At 41.3% G+C, this 23,981-nt stretch overlaps 1 protein-coding gene across 2 annotated transcripts in view; it reads right to left on the reverse strand.

Annotated features, from left to right (window-relative positions):
* nkain2 (sodium/potassium transporting ATPase interacting 2) overlaps positions 1-23,981 on the reverse strand; it is a 216,803-nt gene that overhangs the window by 12,349 nt on the left and 180,473 nt on the right. For both annotated transcript variants that reach the window (XM_061901183.1, XM_061901184.1), the window contains one exon: positions 22,573-22,633. In XM_061901183.1, coding sequence (XP_061757167.1) covers positions 22,573-22,633 — 61 coding nt within the window. The remainder of the gene's footprint in view (positions 1-22,572; positions 22,634-23,981) is intronic.

Genomic DNA, 23,981 nt, shown 5'->3' on the forward strand with positions numbered 1-23,981 from the left:
CTCCAGACGCGCGGTACAAGGGTCTGGAGTGGACCTTTCTGCCTTGTAGTCTTTGCTGTGTAAGTAATATGCAACTATAATTATTCGATACTTGTTTATATCGACAATTGATTGGGGACGCCTTAGCACGGTTGATGGAGGGGCCGTGCCAGCAACCTTAGGGTTCCTGGTTCAATCCCCGGCCATCACGCCTGTTGTGTCCTAGAGCAAAACACTTCACTCTTGCTTCTGATTTCTTTGTATGGCAGCTCCCACCATCTGTGTATGAATGTGTGAATGTGGATATAGTGTTACTGCGCTTTAAGTACCTTGAAGGCAGAAAAGCGCTTTACAAGTATAATACATTTATCATTTACAAATGTGCTTCTTTAGATTGCAGTATTGTTCAATATATGACTTACTACGTATTTCTACCTTGTGTGCTATTGTGTGCTTGGCTGTTGTGCAGCTGCAACCTCCTAGTAGCCTATAGCCTACCTTTTGTAAATAAATGACTTGACTAAAATACAAGAAAAGAGACGACTTGTGTGCTTATTGGAGGGCATTTAAATGTTAACTGGTATCAGCTTGCATTTAACATACTTGTTTTTTCTCATTGGTCTGATAGGTCTGATAGTTGATATCCATAATAGATCAGGACACCCCTAGTTGCTACCATAAAACATATTATTTTGTGTTTCAGGCCTCAAAGTAAGAATTGATCAACACGACATAACCACAAAGAACCAAAACCAACTTCAAGATCAATTCGAACAATTATTGATAATTGCACATTTCTCATTTCTTATGAAACGTTGGACATTTAATCAGTTAATTTTTGGTCAAAGTATTCCTCATCGTGCAACTATTCCTTCATTTTACCCTCTGAGTGCTCACATATCCAATAATCCATAATCACGTATTCATCAGCTTGTGTGATTATGAAACACAACAGGACGAGCGCTAATCTTCCAACTGTCAGCAGTGTCCTTGGACAGCAAAATTCCGGATAATTTTTCCGACCATCAATCAACTGGCAGATTTCTTTCCGCCTTTTGGGGGATTCTTTATGAGAGATTCTTCCTGCTGACTCACACTGAAGTCGAGTTGTCCCAGGCGGCTTTCTGACACACAAACAACACAACGCCCGTCCCCCTGAGCTTGTGTGTGCTCAAGTGTTGATTAGAATCGGTGCGATTACAGCAAGTCAGTCAGCCATACACGAATAATCATCAGACTAATTAGCTTCCTCAGCAAGTCTTCATGAGGACCCTCAGCGAGCATTAGCTTTCACACCCGAGGCCCATTTCCCCGACTCGGCCGTGCTCATTGTTCAGCCTCTGCGTTATCGAGCTATTTCAGGAGTTCAAGGAGACTACAATCCATCCACAAAATTATTTCAGGAGAAAATGATATGAGCCGTTTTGTCGCAAGTATTCTGGATTCTTAAAAATGATCTATTATGCAAAAGTGGGCTAATATCGATTATATACAGTACATCTCTAAAGTCTGTTTATGAACAACAAATGCAACAAAAATCCATAATCTTTGCTTTACTTTGAGAGAAGAGGTGCGTAAACGACCCCTCATGGTGTTCTTGGATGGGCTTTGCTACACATCGTAAAACTGCTACACGTCTTAAAACAGCGCCACATTCTCTGCCAACTGTCAAGCCATACTAGTGTTGCTAAACTTACATGATGTTGGATTGTAATGTTAGCATGTAGCTTCAATCATTATGCTATTGTTGCTAACCCAGTATGATGTCCAAATGCAATGTTAGCATACATCTCACATAGCTGTGTTTGTGTTGTTAACCTACAATAATAAAATGCAATGTTAGCATGTACTGGAGCTCACTTTGTCTACCACAGCATCCATAAAAAATGACATGCATATGCATCATAGCAATAGATAGCAGTTCTTTGGGAAACATTAAATAGTGAATCTTTAAAATTCAAAATAATATACAGTAGCTGGTTTTCCACAAGTATGAACGCCCATTCTATTCCAATTGGTTACAAAATATTGCGGGAATACCGTGAGTTACTGTGCAACTTCTAATCCTGATTCAGACCCCAAACTTGTCAAAATGATAGTCCAAATTTGGTAGAATAGAGGACGCTGCATTAGGTGGGATGATTTGCTTCAGATACAGTGTAATCCTCCAAGGTAGGTTTAAGTGACACATCTATTAGTATAAAGGCTTATCAAAACAGGGAATTAGTGTAACATAATGGAAAAATACTTTAACATTTTTTTTTCTTGGTAGAGATCATTTTTAAGACATTTATGAGCCTGGTGAAGTTGTGACCCCTTGTTGTGTATGAAAAAGATCAAAAGTCAATACTACAAAAAGGAAACTTGGATGTACTTTAAAGTAGTCAATCTAAAGCTTTTATTACAGTATATATTTACTGTCAAAACAAAATTAGTATGGCGTACTTTTTTAGAAATACAAGTGAGTACACAACACAGTGAACATGTCCACATTGTAGCTAAAATGTCAATATGTCACTCAATGAACTGCAGCTCTCCTAGTGCAGACAACACTCGTGCGTAGGGACTGGTACCAAATGGGATACTTTAATAGGCACCTACCAAATTTTGTCGGTACTAATCTGGGATACCAATTCATGTAAAATCAAACAATGCTATATTTTGATACTTTTGTTGCACGTGACGTCATGTCCAGTCGCAGACTGAAGTACTTGGCAGGCAAACGGGCGGAATAGAGGACTGTTTCAAGATAATGTTGGAATTTTTAATGTCAACAAAGCAAGCATGTCTATTATAACTTATGTAAAAGTGAGGCTCCACTTTAAAATGCGCTACCTCAATAATAATTTACATTAGATATGCCATACACATGCTACTGATTAGTATTAATACTTTTAAATGTGCTAATGAAAACTACATCTAAGATAAGATATTAACATCATTATTATGATTTTTATTTATAAAAATGTATTACCACATAAATACACACAAATGTACTGAACATTGGTACACAGGTAGGGATGATGTTTGATAGGAAATTATCGAGTTTGAGCCCATTATCGAATCCTCTTATCGAACCGAGATAGGTTGTTGTATATAAAAAAAACCACAATATTTGGTTTAACAAAAGCTCACTTTTACTTTATAACAAAAAAATTTAAGAAATAAATATTGACTGTTACCCCCCCAAAAAAATATATATGACTGTTGTTACCCAAAGTATATTAAGTGGGCTTTTTCTGAAAAACAAATATATACAGTAACACAAAAACAACCTGTCTCTGTGATCACTATAGGTGTATAAATAATAATATAGTGTTAAATAAAATCAGTCCCTAGGGCACAAAACTGAATATAATTCCGCTCTCCAAAAAGTGCACTTCTGCTGCCATTGGAACATACAAACTACACACACTATGACACTAAGAACACCACAGTCATCAATCAACAATTATTCCCCCCTTACATGAGAGCGAAGCCTGGCAATAATTGCATATTGCCTGTTCTGCCCTCACTATACATGTTGAGGTTATAGACCTTGACAGACAGCTAAAAACAATCCAAAGCTGATTAATCCATTTAGGCTCTTTATTGTTGTTGATCTTGCTTTATCTTTTCCTATCTTTACTTTTGTCTTGCACTGGATTGTTATTTTTTTTAAACTGAAATACACACAATGACAAATGTGTAAGCTATGTGATTCAATTAAAGGCCTACTGAAATGAGATTTTCTTATTTAAACGGGGATAGCAGGTCCATTCTATGTGTCATACTTGATCATTTCGCGATACTGCCATATTTTTGCTGAAAGGATTTAGTAGAGAAGATCGACGATAAAGTTCGCAACTTTTGGTCGCTAATAGAAAAGCCCTGCCTTTACCAGAAGTATGTGCGCGTGACGTCACTGGTTGCAGGGCTCCACACATATTCACATTGTTTTTAATGGGAGCCACCAGCAGTAAGAGCAATTCCAACCGAGAAAGCGACAATTTCCCCATTAATTTGAGGGAGGATAAAAGATTCGTAAATTAGGATGTTGATAGTGAAGGAATAGAGAAAAAAAAGAAAAAAAAAAGCAACTGCTCCGGGCGACGGCAATGTGAGCGTTTCTGATGTAATTAGAAATATTTACTAGGATAATTCTGGAAGATCCCTTATCTGCTTATAGTTTTAATAGTGTTTTAGTGAGATTTTAAAGATTGTAAAAGATTGTAAAGACATATCTCGAAGTTGGATGGCTGCGGTGAACACAAAGGGTCTCAGAGAGAAGCAGAGGAGCCAAGCTTACAGCTGCCGCTGCTGCAGGATGACGAATAATCCAATGATTTCTCCGGTAAGGTATATATCACAATTTCCCCATCCAAAAACATGCGGGTTGACGTAGAGAAAACATGTTCGCTTGACTGCTCCGCTCCACAACAAACAAAGAAACATCGACTGTCTCGGTGCTAAAGACAGATGCAAGACACCGCTTTCCACCAACAGCATTGTTTTTTATAGTCTCCATTATTAAATGAACAAATTGCAAAAGATTCAGCAACACAGATGTCCAGAATACTGTGTAATTATGCCGTTAAAGCAGACGACTTTTAGCTGCGAGTGGTGCAGCTGCTAATATTTCCTGACAGTCAGTGACGACACGCGTTTTCAACAAGAAACTCGCGGGAAATTTAAAATTGCAATTTAGTAAACTAAAAAGGCCGTATTGGCATGTGTTGCAATGTTAATATTTCATCATTGATATATAAACTATCAGACTGCGTGGTCGGTAGTAGTGGGTTTCAGTAGGCCTTTAATATACTAAAATGTAATACACAATATGTAAATAATAGCTTCACACAAATATACAGTACTATCATCTAGGGCTGGGCGATATATCGTTATATACGATATATCGCAGGTTTGTCTCTGTGCGATATAGAAAATGACTATATCGTAATATTCGATTATATGTTTTCACACCATTGCTGTAAGCTGCGTGCATTACATTACTGGCGTGTCTCACTCCTTCTCGTCTGTCCTTCTCACAGAGACGTAAAATAAACCCGCCTTCTTACATACGTCACATACTGTCGCGCATGTAGCGTTACACGCTCTCGCCGAAAGCTAACGTTAATATGGCTAACGTTAGCTGAGGCAGGTCGAGTTGCTTTTAGCCGCAGGCTTTACACAACAGGCGTTTTTCTCTCACTCCTCGTCTCTCATTCTGACAGATACGGAAAACAAGCCCGCCTTCTTACATACGTCACATACTCTCGCAAGTGTAGCGTCATAGCTCTCGCCGATCAGAGAGAGAGATGGTGCGAAACTTATCACAAATGGAGGAACAACAATAAATGCCCAACATAAAGAGCAGGGGGTCCATCATCTGGCGGTGGTTTAGCTTCAAGTGGGAAGATATTCAGCAGACAACAGCAATATGCTGTTCAATGTATGTACTATGATGATTAACCTGTTTGATGACTGTATTATGCTGATAGTATATATTTGTACCATGAATTGATTAACGTGGACCCCGACCTAAACAAGTTGAAAAACTTATTCGGGTGTTACCATTTAGTGGTCAATTGTACGGAATATGTACTGTACTGTGCAATCTACTAATAAAAGTATCAATCAATCAATGCAAAGTATGCAGCAGAAGTGTTACTACAAAAAGGTAGCAACACTATTAATTTGTTCTTTTATTTAAAAAGTCACCCGTGAGAGAATGAAAAGTATATAATGAATACAGTTTTGGTCAATTGACTTAGTTGTGATTTCCCTCTCTGCATGAAAGTTTAAAAGTAGCATATATGAATGCAGTATGAAGAAGAATGTTTTAATGTAGACACAGAATCATCATACTGATGTGATTATATGCATCAAATGTTCATTTAAGGCCAAGGCAAAATATCGTAATATATATCGTATATCGCAATATGGCATAAAAATATCGCAATATTAATAAAAGCCAATATCGCCCAGCCCTACTATCATCAAACAAATACTTCTGAGTGTTGAAACTATTTCGATGGTGGATATATACGACTGGCAGCCATTTTAAGTCCTCAAAACGTCCATTGAAACAGTGCACAAAAATCGATTTTAAATAAACATCTTAGTATCAAACTTAACCACTTTCCACCTTAATATTGAGTTACATAAACAAGTTATACAGTTTACTTACAGACTCATCTTTTCCAAGGCTAGTAAGAGCTAACACAACTAGTCTAATGCTCAATTGTCTCAAACCGGAAGTGCCCAAACTAATGACGCGTAGTATTTTCATATCGCCACAAGGTGTCAGTAAGATTCTACAATCAAATGGGCATAACATTGCAGGTCCCACAGGGCATTTCCTGTATGTGGGAAGGAATTCGTTCCCAGGGATTCGAATAAAGAACCAACTCTTTTTCTTTACTATAGTGGGTCTCAATAACGGTAACCGGTTCTCAAAAAGGGATTTCAGTCCATGGAATCGGTTCTTTTCTTATCGAACAACCGGTAGAACCGATTTCGAACATCATCCCTATGCACAGGTATTGATTTCCAGGTACTGTGAATTGGTACCATATCAATTCAAAGATAAAAAGTACCATTCCACTTTGAGCATGGTAGCACTACTTGATCCGTTGTGCTGCCAGTACATCTGTACAGTAATTCCCTAGTTTATCGCTGGTAATCGGTTCCAGACATGACCATGATAAGAGCCCTATTCTCCCGTTTGCGCTTAAGTGTTTTAAATTAAGGCACATTTATTTTATTCGTATTCTCCCGTCCAGCCTGCGGACAAGCTCATCCTGTGTAAATCAAGCGAAAGTGGTTAAGTCGTTGAGCCAGCTCATTGGCCTTGTGTCTGCCCTGAGATCGGTAGCTCGTGAGTTCAAACCCCGGCCGAGTCATACCAAAGACTATAAAAATGGGACCCATTATCTCACATTACCTTCCTGCTTGGCACTCAGCATCAAGGGTTGGAATTGGGCAATAAATCACCAAAATGATTCCTAAATGCGGCCACCGCTGCTGCTCACTGCTCCCCTCACCTCCCAGGTGGTGGAACAAGGGAATGGGTCAAATGCAAAGGGTAATTTCACCACACCTAGTTGTGTGTGTGACTATTAGTGGTACTTTAATTTTAACTTTGTGATGAACGCAGGCTCATTAGAAATGAGGCAGACTTTGCCGTGACGCCACTTGTGACTGTCTTTGAAATCCGAGAAACAGATAACACTTTCAGTTTAAAAAGGCTGTATCAATGCAGGCAGTTTTTGTCGCCATTATGATGTAGTGTGTGTATGCACACTACAAAAGCTTTCATCATCCAGCTGGATTTAAAAAATAATTTGTAGATGAAACTTTTTTGCAAGTATTATTCTATAGCACTTTGTCAAATGTGTCAATTTTCGGTTTCGGTTTGGATGAACGCTGGCGCAATAATCTGCCGCTGCTCTCCACTGTTTTCTAGTTGTTTATTTTTAAAAGTCTTTATTTTGCAAAGTTTACAGCAGGTTTTCTACTTCTGACCAATGTGGTACTGTTAGCTTTTTTAATGGCGCTCCAAAATTACCGCTTGCTGGCATTTTGTCGTTTTACTCACCGTGCAACCGTTACTGCTGTAGGTCCATCATGTGGATTTACAATCTCACTTTGGGCTATGTGCTCTTTTGGACTGTCCTGTCCATGTTTAATACATGCAGTATTATCACTGTTCCAATACATGAGAGTGGAGCTTTTCCAACTCCAATTCCTCCCGTTTTGCTCCCCCGCGAACTGCATTACTTCCCGAACATCGTTTACCACCGGTACATCCACCGCGGTGCCGGACAACGCCACCATATTAACGTCTTCTCTGCTATTACCTTCATGTGGTCCTCCGCCTGCCACCATCCTCCAAAAAACAACCGCAGAAAGGTGGATCATAGCACGTTAATTAACCTAACGTTAGCTTTTACAACATCAACTTTGGATTATTAAGGTAGGTATATAGGTCTTTAATGTCATTGCACAAGTACAACAAAACTTTTTTTTTCCAACACAAAACTTTGTTTTTAACAACCGCTTCCTCACTGGCAAAGGACTACTGATGCAAGACCTCTTTTACGGCCGCAAATATGACTTTCTAATAGAGACTTGACATAATCCCAATGACGTCTCTCAGCTGAACAAGTCTACTCCACCTGGGTTTGTTTACATCTGTCAACCCCATCTCACTAGAAGAGGAGCAAGTCTCGCGATGATTCACCGCAAAACTTTAAAGATCTGTGAGATTGCCAGTGTCTCATTTATTTGAATCGGTGGCTCTTCAACTAAATAGTCCAACTGTTTTAGTTAATATTTACCGCACACTCAAACTAAACAAGGATTTCTCTGAAGAGTCTAAAACACCCACATTTCTCTACTCTCTTCCAAAATAATTTTGCAAGGCGATTTAAATATTCATATGAATAACAACAATCATCCATCACAAAGGAATTAATCTCTTTCCTGGACAGTTTTGGTCCTAAACAATATATTGACTTTCCTATACTCACTCCAAAGGTCATATTTTGGACTTGGTCTGTTGCTCAGGTGTCACTCCTCTCAACTGTTCTGCTGTTGTATTTACCCATCTCCCACCACATACTTGCTTCATTTAACATATGTTTGACAATATCTAAAACCAAACTACCACGTTTAATGTCCTACAGTAACTTCCAATATGCTGAACTCACTTGCCTCCCTCAAAACTCGGACTGTCTGATTCACCCACTATGCCTCCAGTTTCTCCCTGGTCGTCAAATGCACCATTCACATTATATCCTACTCGACACTCTCCTCAGCCAAATCTCAGTTTTTTTCAGACATAATTGCCGCTGGGAGCACCTCCAAAAAAGTAGCTTTACAGATTCATACACATCTCTCCAGCAATAACCTGCATGAACAGTTCCAGTCTGGTTCTCGTCCCCACCACAGCAGAGAAACAGCTCTTCTTAAAAGTCATAAATTACCTTCTGTTGGCAGCTGACTCAGGACTTCTATCTATCCTCATCCTCTTTGACCTGAGCGCCGCATTTGACACCATATGTCATTCCATCCTACTTGACTGTCAAGCTTCCATTGGTATATCTGACCCACCCTTAACCTGGTTCTACTCTTATCTTTCTGGTCGTACTCAGTTCATACAGTTAAAATCATTCTCATCTCATTCATCCCTCTACCTTCTCCCACTTGGCCAGATTTTTCCGTAAACATAACACAAATGTTCACTGTTACGCAGAAGACAACCAGCTTTACGTTTCCTCCAAACCCTCTTCCACATTTCTTACCTCCCCTCTTTGTGCCTTTCTACAGGAAATTAAATCCTGGTTCACTAGTAATTTTCTTCAAATTAACCGTGATAAAGTTGAGGTAGTCCTCTTTGGCTCTAAGTCCAAATTCTCCAAGCACTCCAGTTTCACAGACACCACAAACAACTCAGTGGTCTCCCCATCGTCCTATGGTAAGTCTCTGTGTCGTCACCCACAGTACCCTGTTATTTCATACCCATATCAAGAACCCCAATCAATCCGCCTATTTCCACTTCCACAGCATCAACCGCTTCCGCTGTTCATTCACTGCCAACAATGTTGCAATCCTGGTTAATTCTCTTGTCTCGTCCCTTTTGGATTTTTGCAACACCCTACTTTTTGGTCTGTTCCACAAACTCCTCCATAAACTCCAACTCCCTGTAATTTCACCAGAACTCCTGTCATCAGTCACATCACCCCTGTTCTTCACCAATTCCACTGGTTTCCAATCAACACTGCCGATTGTATTGTACCATATGTCCCGGCAAGAAATCTGCGTTCAAAAGACTCCGGCTTATTAGGGATTCCTAAAGCCCCAAAAAATTCTGCGGGCTATAGAGCGTTTTCCGTTCGGGCTCCAGTACTCTGGAATGCCCTCCCGGTAACAGTTCGAGATGCTACCTCAGTAGAAGCATTTAAGTCTCACCTTAAAACTCATTTGTATACTCTAGCATTTAAATAGACCTCCTTTTTAAACCAGTTGATCTGCCGCTTCTTTTCTTTTTCTCCTATGTACCCCCCCCTCCCTTGTGGAGGGGGTCCGGTCTAATGACCATGGATAAAGTACTGGCTGTCCAGAGTCGAGACCCAGGATGGACCGCTCGTCGGGACCCAGGATGGACTGCTCCCCTGTGTATCGGTTGGGGACATCTCTACGCTGCTGATCCGCCTCCGCTTGGGATGGTTTCCTGTGGACGGGACTCTCGCTGCTGTCTTGGATCCGCTTTGAACTGAACTCTTGCGGCTGTGTTGGAGCCACTATGGATTGAACTTTCACAGTATCATGTTAGACCCGCTCGACCTCCATTGCTTTCGGTCCCCTAAAGGGGGGGGGGGGGTTGCCCACATTTGAGGTCCTCTCCAAGGTTTCTCATAGTCAGCATTGTCACTGGCGTCCCACTGGGTGTGAATTCTCCCTGCCCACTGGGTGTGAGTTTTCCTTGCCCTTATGTGGGTTCTTCCGAGGATGTCGTAGTCGTAATGGTTTGTACAGTCCTTTGAGACATTTGTGATTTAGGGCTATATAAATAAACATTGATTGATTGATTGATTGATCAACAACAAGATCCTCCTCCATACATTCAAGGCTATCCATAGCCTCGCCCTGCCATACCTGTCTGACCTCCTACACATCAACATTTTACCCGATCCCTCAGGTCTTCATTCCTCATCAACCTGAAAGTCCCCTAAGCCAGCCTGTCTAACATGGGGTTAAGAACTTTCAGCCGCTCTGCACCCCCACCCCCACCATCAGGAACATTGACTCTATTTTTTTTTATAACTAACCTCAAAACCCACCTGTTTAGGCATGCCTATGTTTGACGCAAATCTCTGTTTTTAATTGTTGCTGTCTAAATGTATTATTATTAATATTATCATCACCTTGATGCTTTTTGTGATGTAATTTTGTTTGGTATAAATGTTTGTGAAGCCGAGATGCATTAGAGGGGCTTGCAAAGACACCTTTTTGTGTGTTTGTGTGCTTGCCCGGGGGAGCGTGACAGTTAACTGTCAAAAAAATCAGTGGAGTCAACATAATAGTAACATAGTTCAGAGATCATGGTCCAGATGCATTGAACGTCTGTTAGTACCAGGATTTTTAAACACAGTTGATGTATACGTGTCCACTTTCATGGTGGTTGCACTCATGAGACATCCATCCAGCCATCCATCCATCCATCTTCTTCCGCTTATCCGAGGTCGGGTCGCGGGGGCAGCAGCCCAAACAGGGAAGCCTGTTTGGCTTCCCTCTCCCCAGTCACTTTGTCTAGCTCTTCCCGGGGGATCCCGAGATGTTCCCAGGCCAGCCGGGAGACATAGTCTTCCCAACGTGTCCTGGGTCTTCCCCGTGGCCTCCTACCGGTTGGATGTGCCCTAAACACCTCCCTCAGGAGGCGTTCGGGTTGCATCCCGACCAGATGCCCGAACCACCTCATCTGGCTCCTCTCGATGTGGAGGAGTAGCGGCTTTACTTCGAGCTCCTCTCGGATGACAGAGCTTCTCACCCTATCTCTAAGGGAGAGCCCCGCCACACGGCGGAGGAAACTAAATTTGGCCGCTTGTACCCGTGATCTTATCCTTACGGTCATGACCAAAGCTCATGACCATAGGTGAGGATGGGAACGTAGATCGACCGGTAAATAGAGAGCTTTGCCTTCCGGCTCAGCTCCTTTTCACCACAACGGATCGGTACAACGTCCGCATTACTAAAGATGCCGCACCGATCTGCCTGTCGATCTCACGATCCACTCCTCCCCCACTCGTGAACAAGACTCTTAGGTACTTGAACTCCTTCACTTGGGGCAGGGTCTCCTCCCCAACCCGGAGGTGGCACTCCACCCTTTTCCGGGCGAGAACCATGGACTCGGACTTGGAGGTGCTGATTCTCATTCCGGTCGCTTCACACTCGGCTGCGAACCGATCCAGTGATAGCTGAAGATCCCGGCCAGATGAAGCCATCAGGACCACACTATCTGCAAAAAGCAGAGACCTAATCCCACGGCCACCAAACCGGAACCCCTCAATGCCTTGACTGCGCCTAGAAATTCTGTTCTTGAAAGTTATGAACAGAATCGGTGACAGAGGGCAGCCAGAGTCCAACCCTCACTGGAAACGTGTCCGACTTACTGCCGGCAATGCGGACCAAGCTCTGACACTGATCGTACAGGGAGCGGACCGCCACAATAAGACATTCCGATACCTCATACTCTCTGAGCACTCCCCACAGGACTTCCCAAGGGACGCGGTCGAATGCCTTCTCCAAGTCCACAAAGCACATGTAGACTGGTTGGGCAAACTCCCATGCACCCTCAAGAACCCTGCCAAGAGTATAGAGCTGGTCCACAGTTCCACGACCAGGACGAAAACCACACTGTTCCTCCTGAATCCGAGGTTCAACTATCCGGCGTATCCTCCTCTCCAGTACACCTGAATAAACCTTACCGGGGAGGCTGAGGAGTGTGATCCCACGATAGTTGGAACACACCCTCCGGTCCCCCACTCATGAGACAATGATTTGCATTTTGATATTTGAAAATTAATACATTGGCATTATGGTACTTTTATTTTCATCTTAATAGATGTTTCCAGACATCTCCTATTGTAGCAATTAGAATAGAGTTGGCGCTGGATTTATTCCAGCCTCAGACACACATAGAAGCAAAAGTACTTATGGTAGGTCGATGGAAGAATACACGGAATGCCACATTTTAAAGGGAATGCCCGCATTTAAGGTTTGCTCCACCCAAAATGTGTATCTTGGGTGACGAAATGACAGGGTTTAGTCGCGTGGGAGACTGTTATATAGCCAGAAACCGTGCAGTTGCTCACCTTTTTTCACTTAAACACTTGGGAGAGTATGGCCCAATCTGAATAACCGCAGTGAAATAATAACAATAGATATTATTTGTTAAGCACATTTTATTTAAATACATCTTTCAATTAAGGGACAAGCGGTAGAAAATGGATGCATGGAATAACTTCAATCAAGGTTAAATTTGACATCGGTCTCTCTTTCATATTTTAGGAAACCACCACAAACTTCACAGAACAACCGTTCAATGTCAGCCTAGTTTTCTCCAATTTCAGGAATATCTGTAATCTAGCGGGTGTGGCAGAGAGGCGCTGTAGCCTTCCAATTTAGAACAATGAGTCTTCCAGCCAACAAAGTAGTAAACGCTGTTTTTGAAATTGATAAGAGAAGATGACAGAGGGGCCATCCAAAAGTGTCCGCTTAGAACAATTGGTTACATATTTTTGCCAATTACCAAAGATAAAGTATTAAACATTTCAGTGAAATAACTGTACAGGGATGGAAAAAGCCAAAATATATGTATTAAATTAGCTGGAGACTGTTTGCACCAATCTGGATTATTGATATTCTGTTATATATCTTAGCCAGTTGGACCTTGGGATAATAAGCACAACGTATTAGCTAGCATTGAATACGTCTGAGTCTAACACAAATAGAAAACTTATGAACTCTACTTCTATGTCCCACTCTCCCTTGTGGAGGGGGTCCGGTCCGATCCGGTGGCCATGTACTGCTTGCCTGTGTATCGGCTGGGGACATCTCTGCGCTGCTGATCCGCCTCCGCTTGGGATGGTTTCCTGCTGGCTCCGCTGTGAACGGGACTCTCGCTGCTGTGTTGGATCCGCTTTGGACTGAACTCTCGCGACTGTGTTGGATCCATTGTGGATTGAACTTTCACAGTATCATGTTAGACCCGCTCGACATCCATTGCTTTCCTCCTCTCTAAGGTTCTCATAGTCATTATTGTCACCGACGTCCCACTGGGTCATTATTGTCACCGATGTCCCACTGGGATGTCGTGGTGGTTTGTGCAGCCCTTTGAGACACTAGTGATTTAGGGCTATATAAGTAAACATTGATTGATTGATTGACTTAAAATCTCTGACCAGCCCTCCTCAGATAGGGTCACTCCTAAGTCACCCTCCTAATGTGACCTAATTGAATTCAGAGATTCAGGGCGTATATGAAAAATTTGATTGTAAATACTTTTAAATCATCCTTTTAAAGTCAGAAGTGGTGTCAAAAAGCATCTAAACCCTAAAATCTTGGTAAGTTTGGATACCTGGGGAAATCATTACGAACAAAACTTCAGCTCTGTAGATATCTAAAAAAAATGTTGATTAGGGAGTGACAATACATCCTAAAGTTGCTGGAAAGAGGCTAAAATGTTGTCAGTGTATGAATCTTTATTGCTGTTGATCACCAGATTTGATCATCTTAAAAAGAAACTATTGACAAGAGATGGAGAACAAGCATGATTAGCAGTGATGGGTGCAGGACTAGAATTAATTTGTAAGCCAAAATAGTGCTTAAAATGAACCTAAAATCTGAATGAGGATTTTACAATTGGATTTTTCGTAAAAGCGGAAGTAGAAGAGTGGAAAGGAGAGTGAACAAGAGCCCTAAAAGATGCTAGTTTAGTTGAATTAGCTTGCATAACGGAGAGGGATAAAATGCTTCATATTGCAGCCTATATTTAAGAATTGTAATGTTGGTGGTGACGCGTTGGCGACGCATTTTGGATGCGCATTGGCACCCCAGGGATGCACGAGGACCAAGACGGGCAGGAGTTGCAGGTAAGACTTGATTTAATACAAAAATAAAATAACACTGGTACAAAATGACAAAGAAAAGGCGTGCAGAACTCATGGTAGCTAAACTAAAACTTAGCAGGGTTCAAAAAGTCCGAAACAAGCTTGTCGAGTGCACGAGAAGGTAAGACGAAACTTAGCACTAGTAAAGATAACAAAGAAATACCAACGTGCATGTTGCGTGGAGCAAACAAACCATCCAGGTAGAACTGAGGTCGCAAGTGGGCTTAAATACACAAGCAATCAAATAAGAAACAGGTGTGGTAGAAACAAGAGTAGGTGGGACCAATGTGAAACCATGGAGGCGAGATAAAACAGGAAGTGCTCAAACTAAGGAACGGAAGAGTCCAAAATCATAACAGGTGGCCCAGTAGTACAACTTAAGTAGTGCTAATCGTCCTGACAATTTAGGTTTCTATAAATATTGTTCACGTAACCTGTGTGTCTTTTCATTCCAAATTAAATTTAAAATCTGACCATCTAATTTACGAAAGAAGGAGTGAGGGAGAAAAAGTGGTATACACTGCAACAAATATGAAAATCACGGAAATACATTCATTTAAACAGAGTTGACAGGCCACAGTAAATAAATTAAGTAAGAACTAGCAATCAAAATCTCCCTGGATTCTGGACAACAGTGGAACAAAGTTGGCTTTATAAAGCTCTGCAAGTGTATATGTGACCTGGATGCCCAAATATGTAAAACTTTGTGAGGCAATTTTAAAGGGAAAATTGTGCAGAGGATATTTCTAAGCAGCAGAATTTATAGTAAATATCTGACTTTTACCAAAGTTCAATTTGTAGCCAGACATATGTAAAAAAGATACATACTAGCTTTGTGAGACAAGATCATAGACGGTATTGGACAATATAGTTTACATACGAAATGTCCATTTCTGTTTACTACAAGTAATAAGAAAACGTAAATCAAGAAAGAAATTAGCATGTTTGGCATCAGATGAAAAAATCTTCTCCGCCTTCAATCGTCTCTATCTTTCAAAGGCATCCCCGATACAAATCCTCATTTTATTCCTTGCTTTGTCATTAATAACTTGAGAATTGTAACAAGGCCTTGTAGATTTACTAAGGTCTAACATGTTTACTAACTTTACCAATGGCAGTAGCTCAACGAAGAGGGCGGTACGTAACTGGCAACCTGGATGTGACACACTCACACACCTTCTAATTGGTCAACAGGTGGCGGGCGGGACATCGAAATGAAAAAAATAACAAGATTTCGGGGCTGTAAATTTGTTTGTGAAATGAGCATATCCCGGCTGAAATACTGTTATCAGTTATAAAGGTATATCAAAAGAACATGAATTTTTTAATGCCTTTTGACATATCGGGGCTGCGATGAGGTGGCGACTTGTCCAGGGAGTACTCCGCCTTCCGCCCGATTGTAGCTGAGATAGGCACCAGCGGCCCCCGTGACCCCAAAGGGAATAAGCGGTAGAAAATGGATGGATGGATGGACATATCGGGGCTATTTAATGACTTGACATGAAATTATCACAAATGGCTCCTTTAAAGTTTTGTAATAAATCAATGAGAAATATCAAGCAGCTAAAATACGGCAAACATGGATATGTGTGCAGAGAGTTTTTTTTAGCATTTTCCCCCATCATGCTTTGCAATGGAGACAAATGGGTATAATTTAGATGTTGTTATGGTGGTTGACTGAGTTTATAATATCCACAAAGTTCAGTGAGTTATTTTATTTTATTTTTATTTTTTTTTGGCGCCATGAAAAGGGAAGGTTGTGTTGATTGGGTCATATAAGTAATTGCGGTGGTCATTGAATATTACACTCCAAGGTCACTGGCCTGTGTCACTCACCTATCATACCACAAGATGAACTCTGGTCATGTGAATTACGGCCACGGCAGTTGAACTCAAGCTGTCTGTTGGGCCAAATTGAAAAAGCTGGTGGGGTGCTATTGGACACATTGGACACCCCTGCCATATAAGATACCAAAGAAACTTCTCCCACCGTTCGCTGTAACTGGTTCTGAACCTGATATAAATTAAATCGAACAATGCAGACCAAAAAAGTTCCCCGTCATTAGACCTAGTGCAGAGTGTCCAGTGGGCGAAGTCCAGCATGGACTTGTCATCTTTCTCTTGTAACAATTAAGCAGTGAACTCGGTCGGATCAGGGCCCTCACATCCTTCAGGAAGGCCCACCACTCAGATATTACTGCACCTTGAGCGGCCCTCTAGATCATCGCATTTTTTTTAGAGAGGAGATCAAATGTGACAGTTAGCTTGTTGATGTCAAAGCGGGACTTACTAGCATTAATGTTAGCATGAACTCCAGGCCAGTGATGGCGCCGCCATAGGATGAGGGAATACTCTCGAATGGTTTTATAACAACCGCTATTTCTCCTCTGACAATGGATTTAAGATTGTAGAGGATGTCGACTCAAAATTCTTCCATCTTCTGACTTATCCAATTACAAGGGGCCAAGTCTATGACCGACTCCTTCCTATCTGGATGCGGAGACGCACGAGGCCTGGAGCGGCCTGGCTTGTCAGATTTCCCCTCGGTCAGACATCACGTAATTCGCAGGCGCAATCCACAAAAAAGAAACTACACACGACGGGTCAGCAAAAAGTATGGTAGAGTTGACGGCTGGAATTAGTAAAAGTGTCGAATTATTAAAGAGGTCACTTTTCCACAAAGCCCCGCCTTGCACAGACCATGCTCAATTGGAAGTTCGTCAGCCTGTACTTTCGTACTTGTTGTGATCCGGTTGCCGGATCACATCTCTAGCCTATGTTTGAGTCCTTTTTGTGTGTTTTCTTATTATTTTTGGACTCTTCCGTTCTCTGAGTCGTGCGCACATCCTTGTTTGTATTCATCACCATGGCGACTTCATTTGTTTCACCTGCACTGGCGCCTGACGCACACCTGTTTTGGATTATTGTGTTAGTATTTAAGCCCGCCTGCTACCTGAGTTCAGTCTGGATGTTTTGTTTGCTCTATGCAACAGTTGCGTTGGTTATTCTGCTTTTGTAATACCTTGCTAAGTCACATCTTAGCTTCCGCGCCACTTTGGATTTTAGAACTCGACTCTTGCTAACATTAGCATTTAGCTTCCCGTGCGAAGGCACGCCTTTTCTTTGCTTTTTGTCAAGTGTTATTTTGTCATTTTTATATTAAACACAATTCCTACCTTCTATCCTGCCTGGTCCGAAGTCCTGTAGCATCCTGGGGTGACATCAATATGCGTCCAAAATGCAACACTACTGTAACTATTTTATTTTATTTTTTTATCACTGTGGCTTGTACAGCCCATGAACACAAAATTAATTGGTGAAGATTGCAACAGGATATTCTGAGAGGTTTCCGTGGGGATTAGACGCTGTTTGGTAATAATAAAAAGTGTCTTACTGTAATGCTGGCTAATCCTATGCTCTGCAAATAAACACAAACACAACATTTGAATGTAAAATACTCCGACTGGAAAAAAGGCATGTCCTGAACTTAAATCTAATAATCGATCATAAATTTAATGAGGAAACTGTGATGTAACATGTGTTACATATGGATGTCTCCTTTATTGGCTGTCATGCAGCATTTATTGCTTAGCAGGACGCTTATTGATCTAAACTACGCTTTAGCTAAACTCACTGCCTGGGGTGATGATGGTGCATTGACTTTGGAGCTGACACACACTCTCATGCATGTACATTTACATAGACTATTCCAAGCACGACTCATCACATACTTCACGTATACCACCTAACACTTCATTCAGACAGTCAAAACGCCTGATTAATCATAAACAACATCATTCCTTTTCATGATGTGAACTGGAGTAGCTTGGCGGCAGCATTAAACGGCATCTTCTTTACACACACACACACACACACACACACACACACACACACACACACACACACACACACACACACACACACACACACACACACACACACACACACACACACACACACACACGCACACACGCACGCATCCCCACACGCACGCACGCACGCACGGAAACATACACGTCCCCTCACAAATGAATGAGCCTGGCTGCAAAATGCGGAGGCGATGAGATTCCCTTTGAATTGACTGCGAGTGCCAGTAAAAATGGCTTCATCTCTGACTTCATGCTTGATTTTATGCAGCGCCTTTGCTGCGAAGACGATGAAGAGCAAAAGCAAGGCAGGATGAAGCGACGATAAGGAGGAAAAGCGCCACACATCCATGGATTAAACATATGTTGTAATACAGACAAACTTTTAGACAGTGTAATTTATAATGTAATATGTAAAACACAAGCTGACATTCCATTTATTTTATTACATACTGTTCTCCAGTGGCCTCATGTCAAACTAGCAGGACACCTTGTTGGTGGCTGTGCTTAAGATCCCCAGTCAGACATACTAGCAATGTTTTATATCAATGTTGTATAATGAATAGATAATAATTATATTGATATCCGTATGACTTGTATGCTAGCATGTCTTACTAAGCATTTTAATACAAATCCTTGTTTAGACAAGTTGTGCAGGTGTTCTTGTATTTGTAACCTTCTTGAGACACCAAGGAAAAGTACCTTCCATAACAGGACCGGTGAACAAGTTAGGACCAAAATTATTGCCCCAATACGGAAAAACATTGCATCTGATAGAGAATTTCGGTGTCTCTTAAATCTGAGATGAGATCATTTAAAACAGATTTTTTTCCAAGTTCAGGGATGTCTTTCATTTTCCCCTATGATGTTTACAAAGTCTGGTCCTAAAGAGGAAGGCATTTTTCAGAGGTCTCAAGAAGGTAACAAATACAAGAATGTGTGTGTCCATCCATCCATCCTCTTCCGCTTATCCGAGGTCGGGTCGCGGGGGCAACAGCCTAAGCAGGGAAACCCAGACTTCCCTCTCCCCAGCCACTTCGTCTAGCTCTTCCCGGGGGATCCCGAGGCGTTCCCAGGCCAGCCGGGAGACATAGTCTTCCCAACGTGTCCTGGGTCTTCCCCGTGGCCTCCTACCGGTTGGACGTGCCCTAAACACCTCCCTAGGGAGGCGTTCGGGTGGCATCCTGACCAGATGCCCGAACCACCTCATCTGGCTCCTCTCGATGTGAAGGAGCAGCGGCTTTACTTTGAGTTCCTCCCGGGTGGCAGAGCTTCTCACCCTATCTCTAAGGGAGAGACCCGCCACACGGCGGAGGAAACTCATTTCAGCCGCTTGTACCCGTGATCTTATCCTTTCGGTCATGACCCAAAGCTCATGACCATAGGTGAGGATGGGAACGTAGATCGACCGGTAAATTGAGAGCTTTGCCTTCCGGTTCAGCTCCTTCTTCAGAGGTCTCAAGAAGGTAACAAATACAAGAATGTGTGTGTGTGTATGTTTAAAAAAATCTGCCCATCTTTGTTCCTATCTGTGTCTGTGTTTGTAATTGTGTGTGTGTAAAAAATCTGTATGTCTGGGTTCTGATCTGTGTGTGTGTGTGTGTATGTATAATCTTGTATTTCTACCCTTCTTGAGACATCAAGAAGGAAAAGTACCTTCCATATTAGGGATGGTGAACAAGTTAGGACCGAAATCATGATCCCAATACAGAAAACCATCGTATCTACAATAATAATAATAATGGATTAGATTTATATCGCGCTTTTCTATTGTTAGATACTCAAAGCGCTCACAGAGAAGTGGGAACCCATCATTCATTCACACCTGGTGGTGATAAGCTACATCTGTAGCCACAGCTGCCCTGGGGTAGACTGACAGAAGCGTGGCTGCCAGTTTGCACCTACGTCCCCTCCGACCACCACCTATCATTCATTCATCATTCATTCACCATTGTGAGCGGCACCGGGGGCAAGGGTGAAGTGTCCTGCCCAAGGACACAACGGCAGCGATTTGGATGTCAATAGGTGGGAAGCGAACCTGCAACCCTCAGGTTTCTGGCACAGCCGCTCTACCCACTACGCCATGCCGCCCCTAAAACATTCTAATAGAGAATGTCTCATTTGCACTCCTGGTGGGGAAATCTATCAAAATTAGGGTGGTCCCAAAAAGGAGGGCTTTTTGTAATTGACAGTGTGTCGGTTTTTAAAGTGCTCCCCCTCTAGTCCAAATTTGAAATAACAAGTGTGTGTAAAAATTTGAAGTGCTCCCCCTCTGGTCAACATATGTAATAAAAAGTGTGTGTAAGTTATTGAAATTTGCCCCCAATGGCAAATATTAATAAATAAAGTAAATATGTATATAGAGACATACTCTAATAACTTGAAGTAAATAATGAACATTAAAAATCAAGGACAACCAACAAAATAAAACAAATAACTAAAACCAGTCTTTCAACTTTTTTCTTATGATATTGGGAACAATTCACCATATTATTTCTGTTTCTGTAATATTGCAATTATTTCTTGTAACAATTATTACTTTTGAATGCAAAAGGGTTCCATTTGTCGTATAAAATTCCGACTTTTATCCCAATATTGCCAATTTTTTGGTTGTTCTTGTAAAATAGCGACATTTTTTCAGGCAATTAAAAATTCCGGTCAATATTATTATAATATTGCCAAAATGTTAAAGTTTTCTTATAAAATTGTGACTTTTGTTGTGTAAAATTAGGACTCTTTTCATAAAATTGCCAAAATGTTAAGCCTTTCTTGTAAAAGTACGACTGTTATTGAGAAAAATTCCTACTTTTATCATAATATTGCACAAATGTTCAGTTTTTTTTGTACAATTTTGAGTTGCGTTGAGTAAAATTACGACTTTTTTTACAAACCTCGTTTCCATATGAGTTGGGAAATTGTGTTAGAGGCAAATATAAACGGAATACAATGATACGCAAATCCTTTTCAACCTATATTCAATTGAATGCACTACAAAGACAATATTTTTGATGTTCAAACTCATAAGTTATTTTTTTATTTTGCAAATAATAATTAACTTAGAATTTCATGGCTGCAACACGCGCCAAAGTAGTTGGGAAAGGGCATGTTCACCACTGTGTTACATCACCTTTTCTTTTAACAACACTCAATAAATGTTTGGGAACTGAGGAAACTAATTGTTGAAGCTTTGAAGGTGGAATTCTTCCCCATTCTTGTTTTATGTAGAGCTTCAGTCGTTCAACAGTCCGGGGTCTCCGCTGTCGTATTTTACGCTTCATAATGAGCCACACATTTTGGATGAGAGACAGGTCTGGACTGCAGGCGGGCCAGGACAGTACCCGCACTCTTTTTTTTACAAAGCCACGCTGTTGTAACGTGCTGAATGTGGCTTGGCATTGTCTTGCTGAAATAAGCAGGGGCGTCCATGAAAAAGAAAGTGCTTGGACGGCAGCATACGTTGTTCCAAAACCTGTATGTACCTTTCAGCATTAATGTTGCCTTCACAGATGTGTAAGTTACCCATGCCTTGGGCACTAATGCACCCCCCATACCATCACAAATGCTGACTTTTGAACTTTGCGTCGATAACAGTCTGGATGGTTTGCTTCCCCTTTGGTCCAAATGAACCAATGTCGAATATTTCCAAAAACAATTTGAAATGTGGACTCGTCAGACCACAGAACACATTTCCCACTTTGCATCAGTCCATCTTGGATGATCTCAGGCCCAGAGAAGCCAGCGGTGTTTCTGGATGTTGTTGATAAATAGCTTTCGCTTTCCCAACTCATATGGAAACGGGGTTTGTATAATACAGCCAAAATTCTACGTTTTTCATGAGGAACTGTGACCTTTTTCCTGTGAAATTCCAACTTATTTTTCACAACAAGTTTTTTTTTATATTTGCATGGTATGTATTTATTATTAATGTTTTAAATACAAATCTTTAGATATCTGGAAAGGGTGGTCCTAGGGAGGTAGGCATTTTTCGGAGAGCTCTAGAAGGTAAAAAATACTAATAATGAATAATGAATGTGTGTGTGTGTGTGTGTGTGTGTGTGTGTGTGCGCACTCACAGCTGTCCTCTTCCTCCGAGATGATCTTGACCACGTAGCAGGCATAGATGAACCCCACCAACTGGAGGAGACAGGAAACAAACATTAGTGAGAAGTTGTTATGGAAAGAAGAGCATATTGTGTTAACCCACACCAAAGCTTTGTTGAGATAGTGTTACAGAAATCAGTTTTTTTTTGTTGCTTTTTCACAAAAAGCACTCATGTGGTCTCCTTAGCTACCAACATTCTTGTTTGGACGCCGTGACTTGAACACCTTTGCTCTCTAATCTCTCATCTCATTGGCTGCTCCTTGGCAACCAGGAGGAGGTTGCCGATTGCGGCGGGGTCGCAGGAAAGGGCGGTCGATAAAAGGTCGGCCTTTTAAGACCTCAAAAAAGGAGGACAGTTAGAAGACGTTGGCAGAAGACTTAAAGTGTAACACCGAAAAGGCTTACTGTCTGTTTCTGCAATGAGGCTTTAGTTACGACCTTGTTTTGGTATTCATTGATGTTCATTTATCTCAAGGTCTACACCTCATTTACTTGGAAATATGTGCCTCACTCCTTCCTCGCCTCTGTCGCCATCTTGCTCGCCCCCAATTAATATGCACTGACAACTATATTAGTGATTTTACTGCATCGGCAATAATGACTTTGCTTACAAACTAGCATTAAGTAAAACTAACTAACACAACTACACACACACTAGGCATGGTGAAAATATCCTCTGCATTTGACCCATCCACTTGTTCCCTTGGTGAGGGGAGCAGTGAGCAGCAGCGGTGGCCGCGCTCGGGAATCATTTTGGTGATATAAATCCCAATTCCAACAATCAGTGGTACTTTAGATTTAACTTAACTAAAACTAACCTTAACCCTAATACTAACATACTGGTCTATCATACCTCTAACAATTACCTGGCCCAAAATATACCATAACACCGTCACTAACTAACCCTAATACTAAATAACACTAACTAACCCTAACAAACATGAATTAACCCAACCTCTAATTACACCTAATTAGCCCCAACAATAACTAACCCTTGCTCACAGTTAACAATACTAAAAATCTGTTACCATAAATAAAACAACACAAAGTAACATAAGAAAAAACAACCATAACACTAACTTACCCCAGCTCTGACTAACACTAACTAACCCTAACTTTAACAAACTAACTCAATCCCTCATCCAAGCTGTAACTAACCAGCTAAATGAATAAATAACTAAATAAATGAATGCCCCTGACCTTCAAATTGAGCTAAAAAGCAGTAATATTTGGTGTGTAACAGTAGATCTATATTCACAATATGTTTTTGTATATTATAATCATAAATTAAGTAATTATTAGATACAGTACTACACTAATTTGCTTTGTCAAGATGTTTAGTTTAAGATAGTTGAGCATATATTGAATTACACTAAATTG

Source organism: Nerophis ophidion, linkage group LG05 (assembly GCF_033978795.1).
Source record: "Nerophis ophidion isolate RoL-2023_Sa linkage group LG05, RoL_Noph_v1.0, whole genome shotgun sequence".
NCBI lineage: Eukaryota > Metazoa > Chordata > Actinopteri > Syngnathiformes > Syngnathidae > Nerophis > Nerophis ophidion.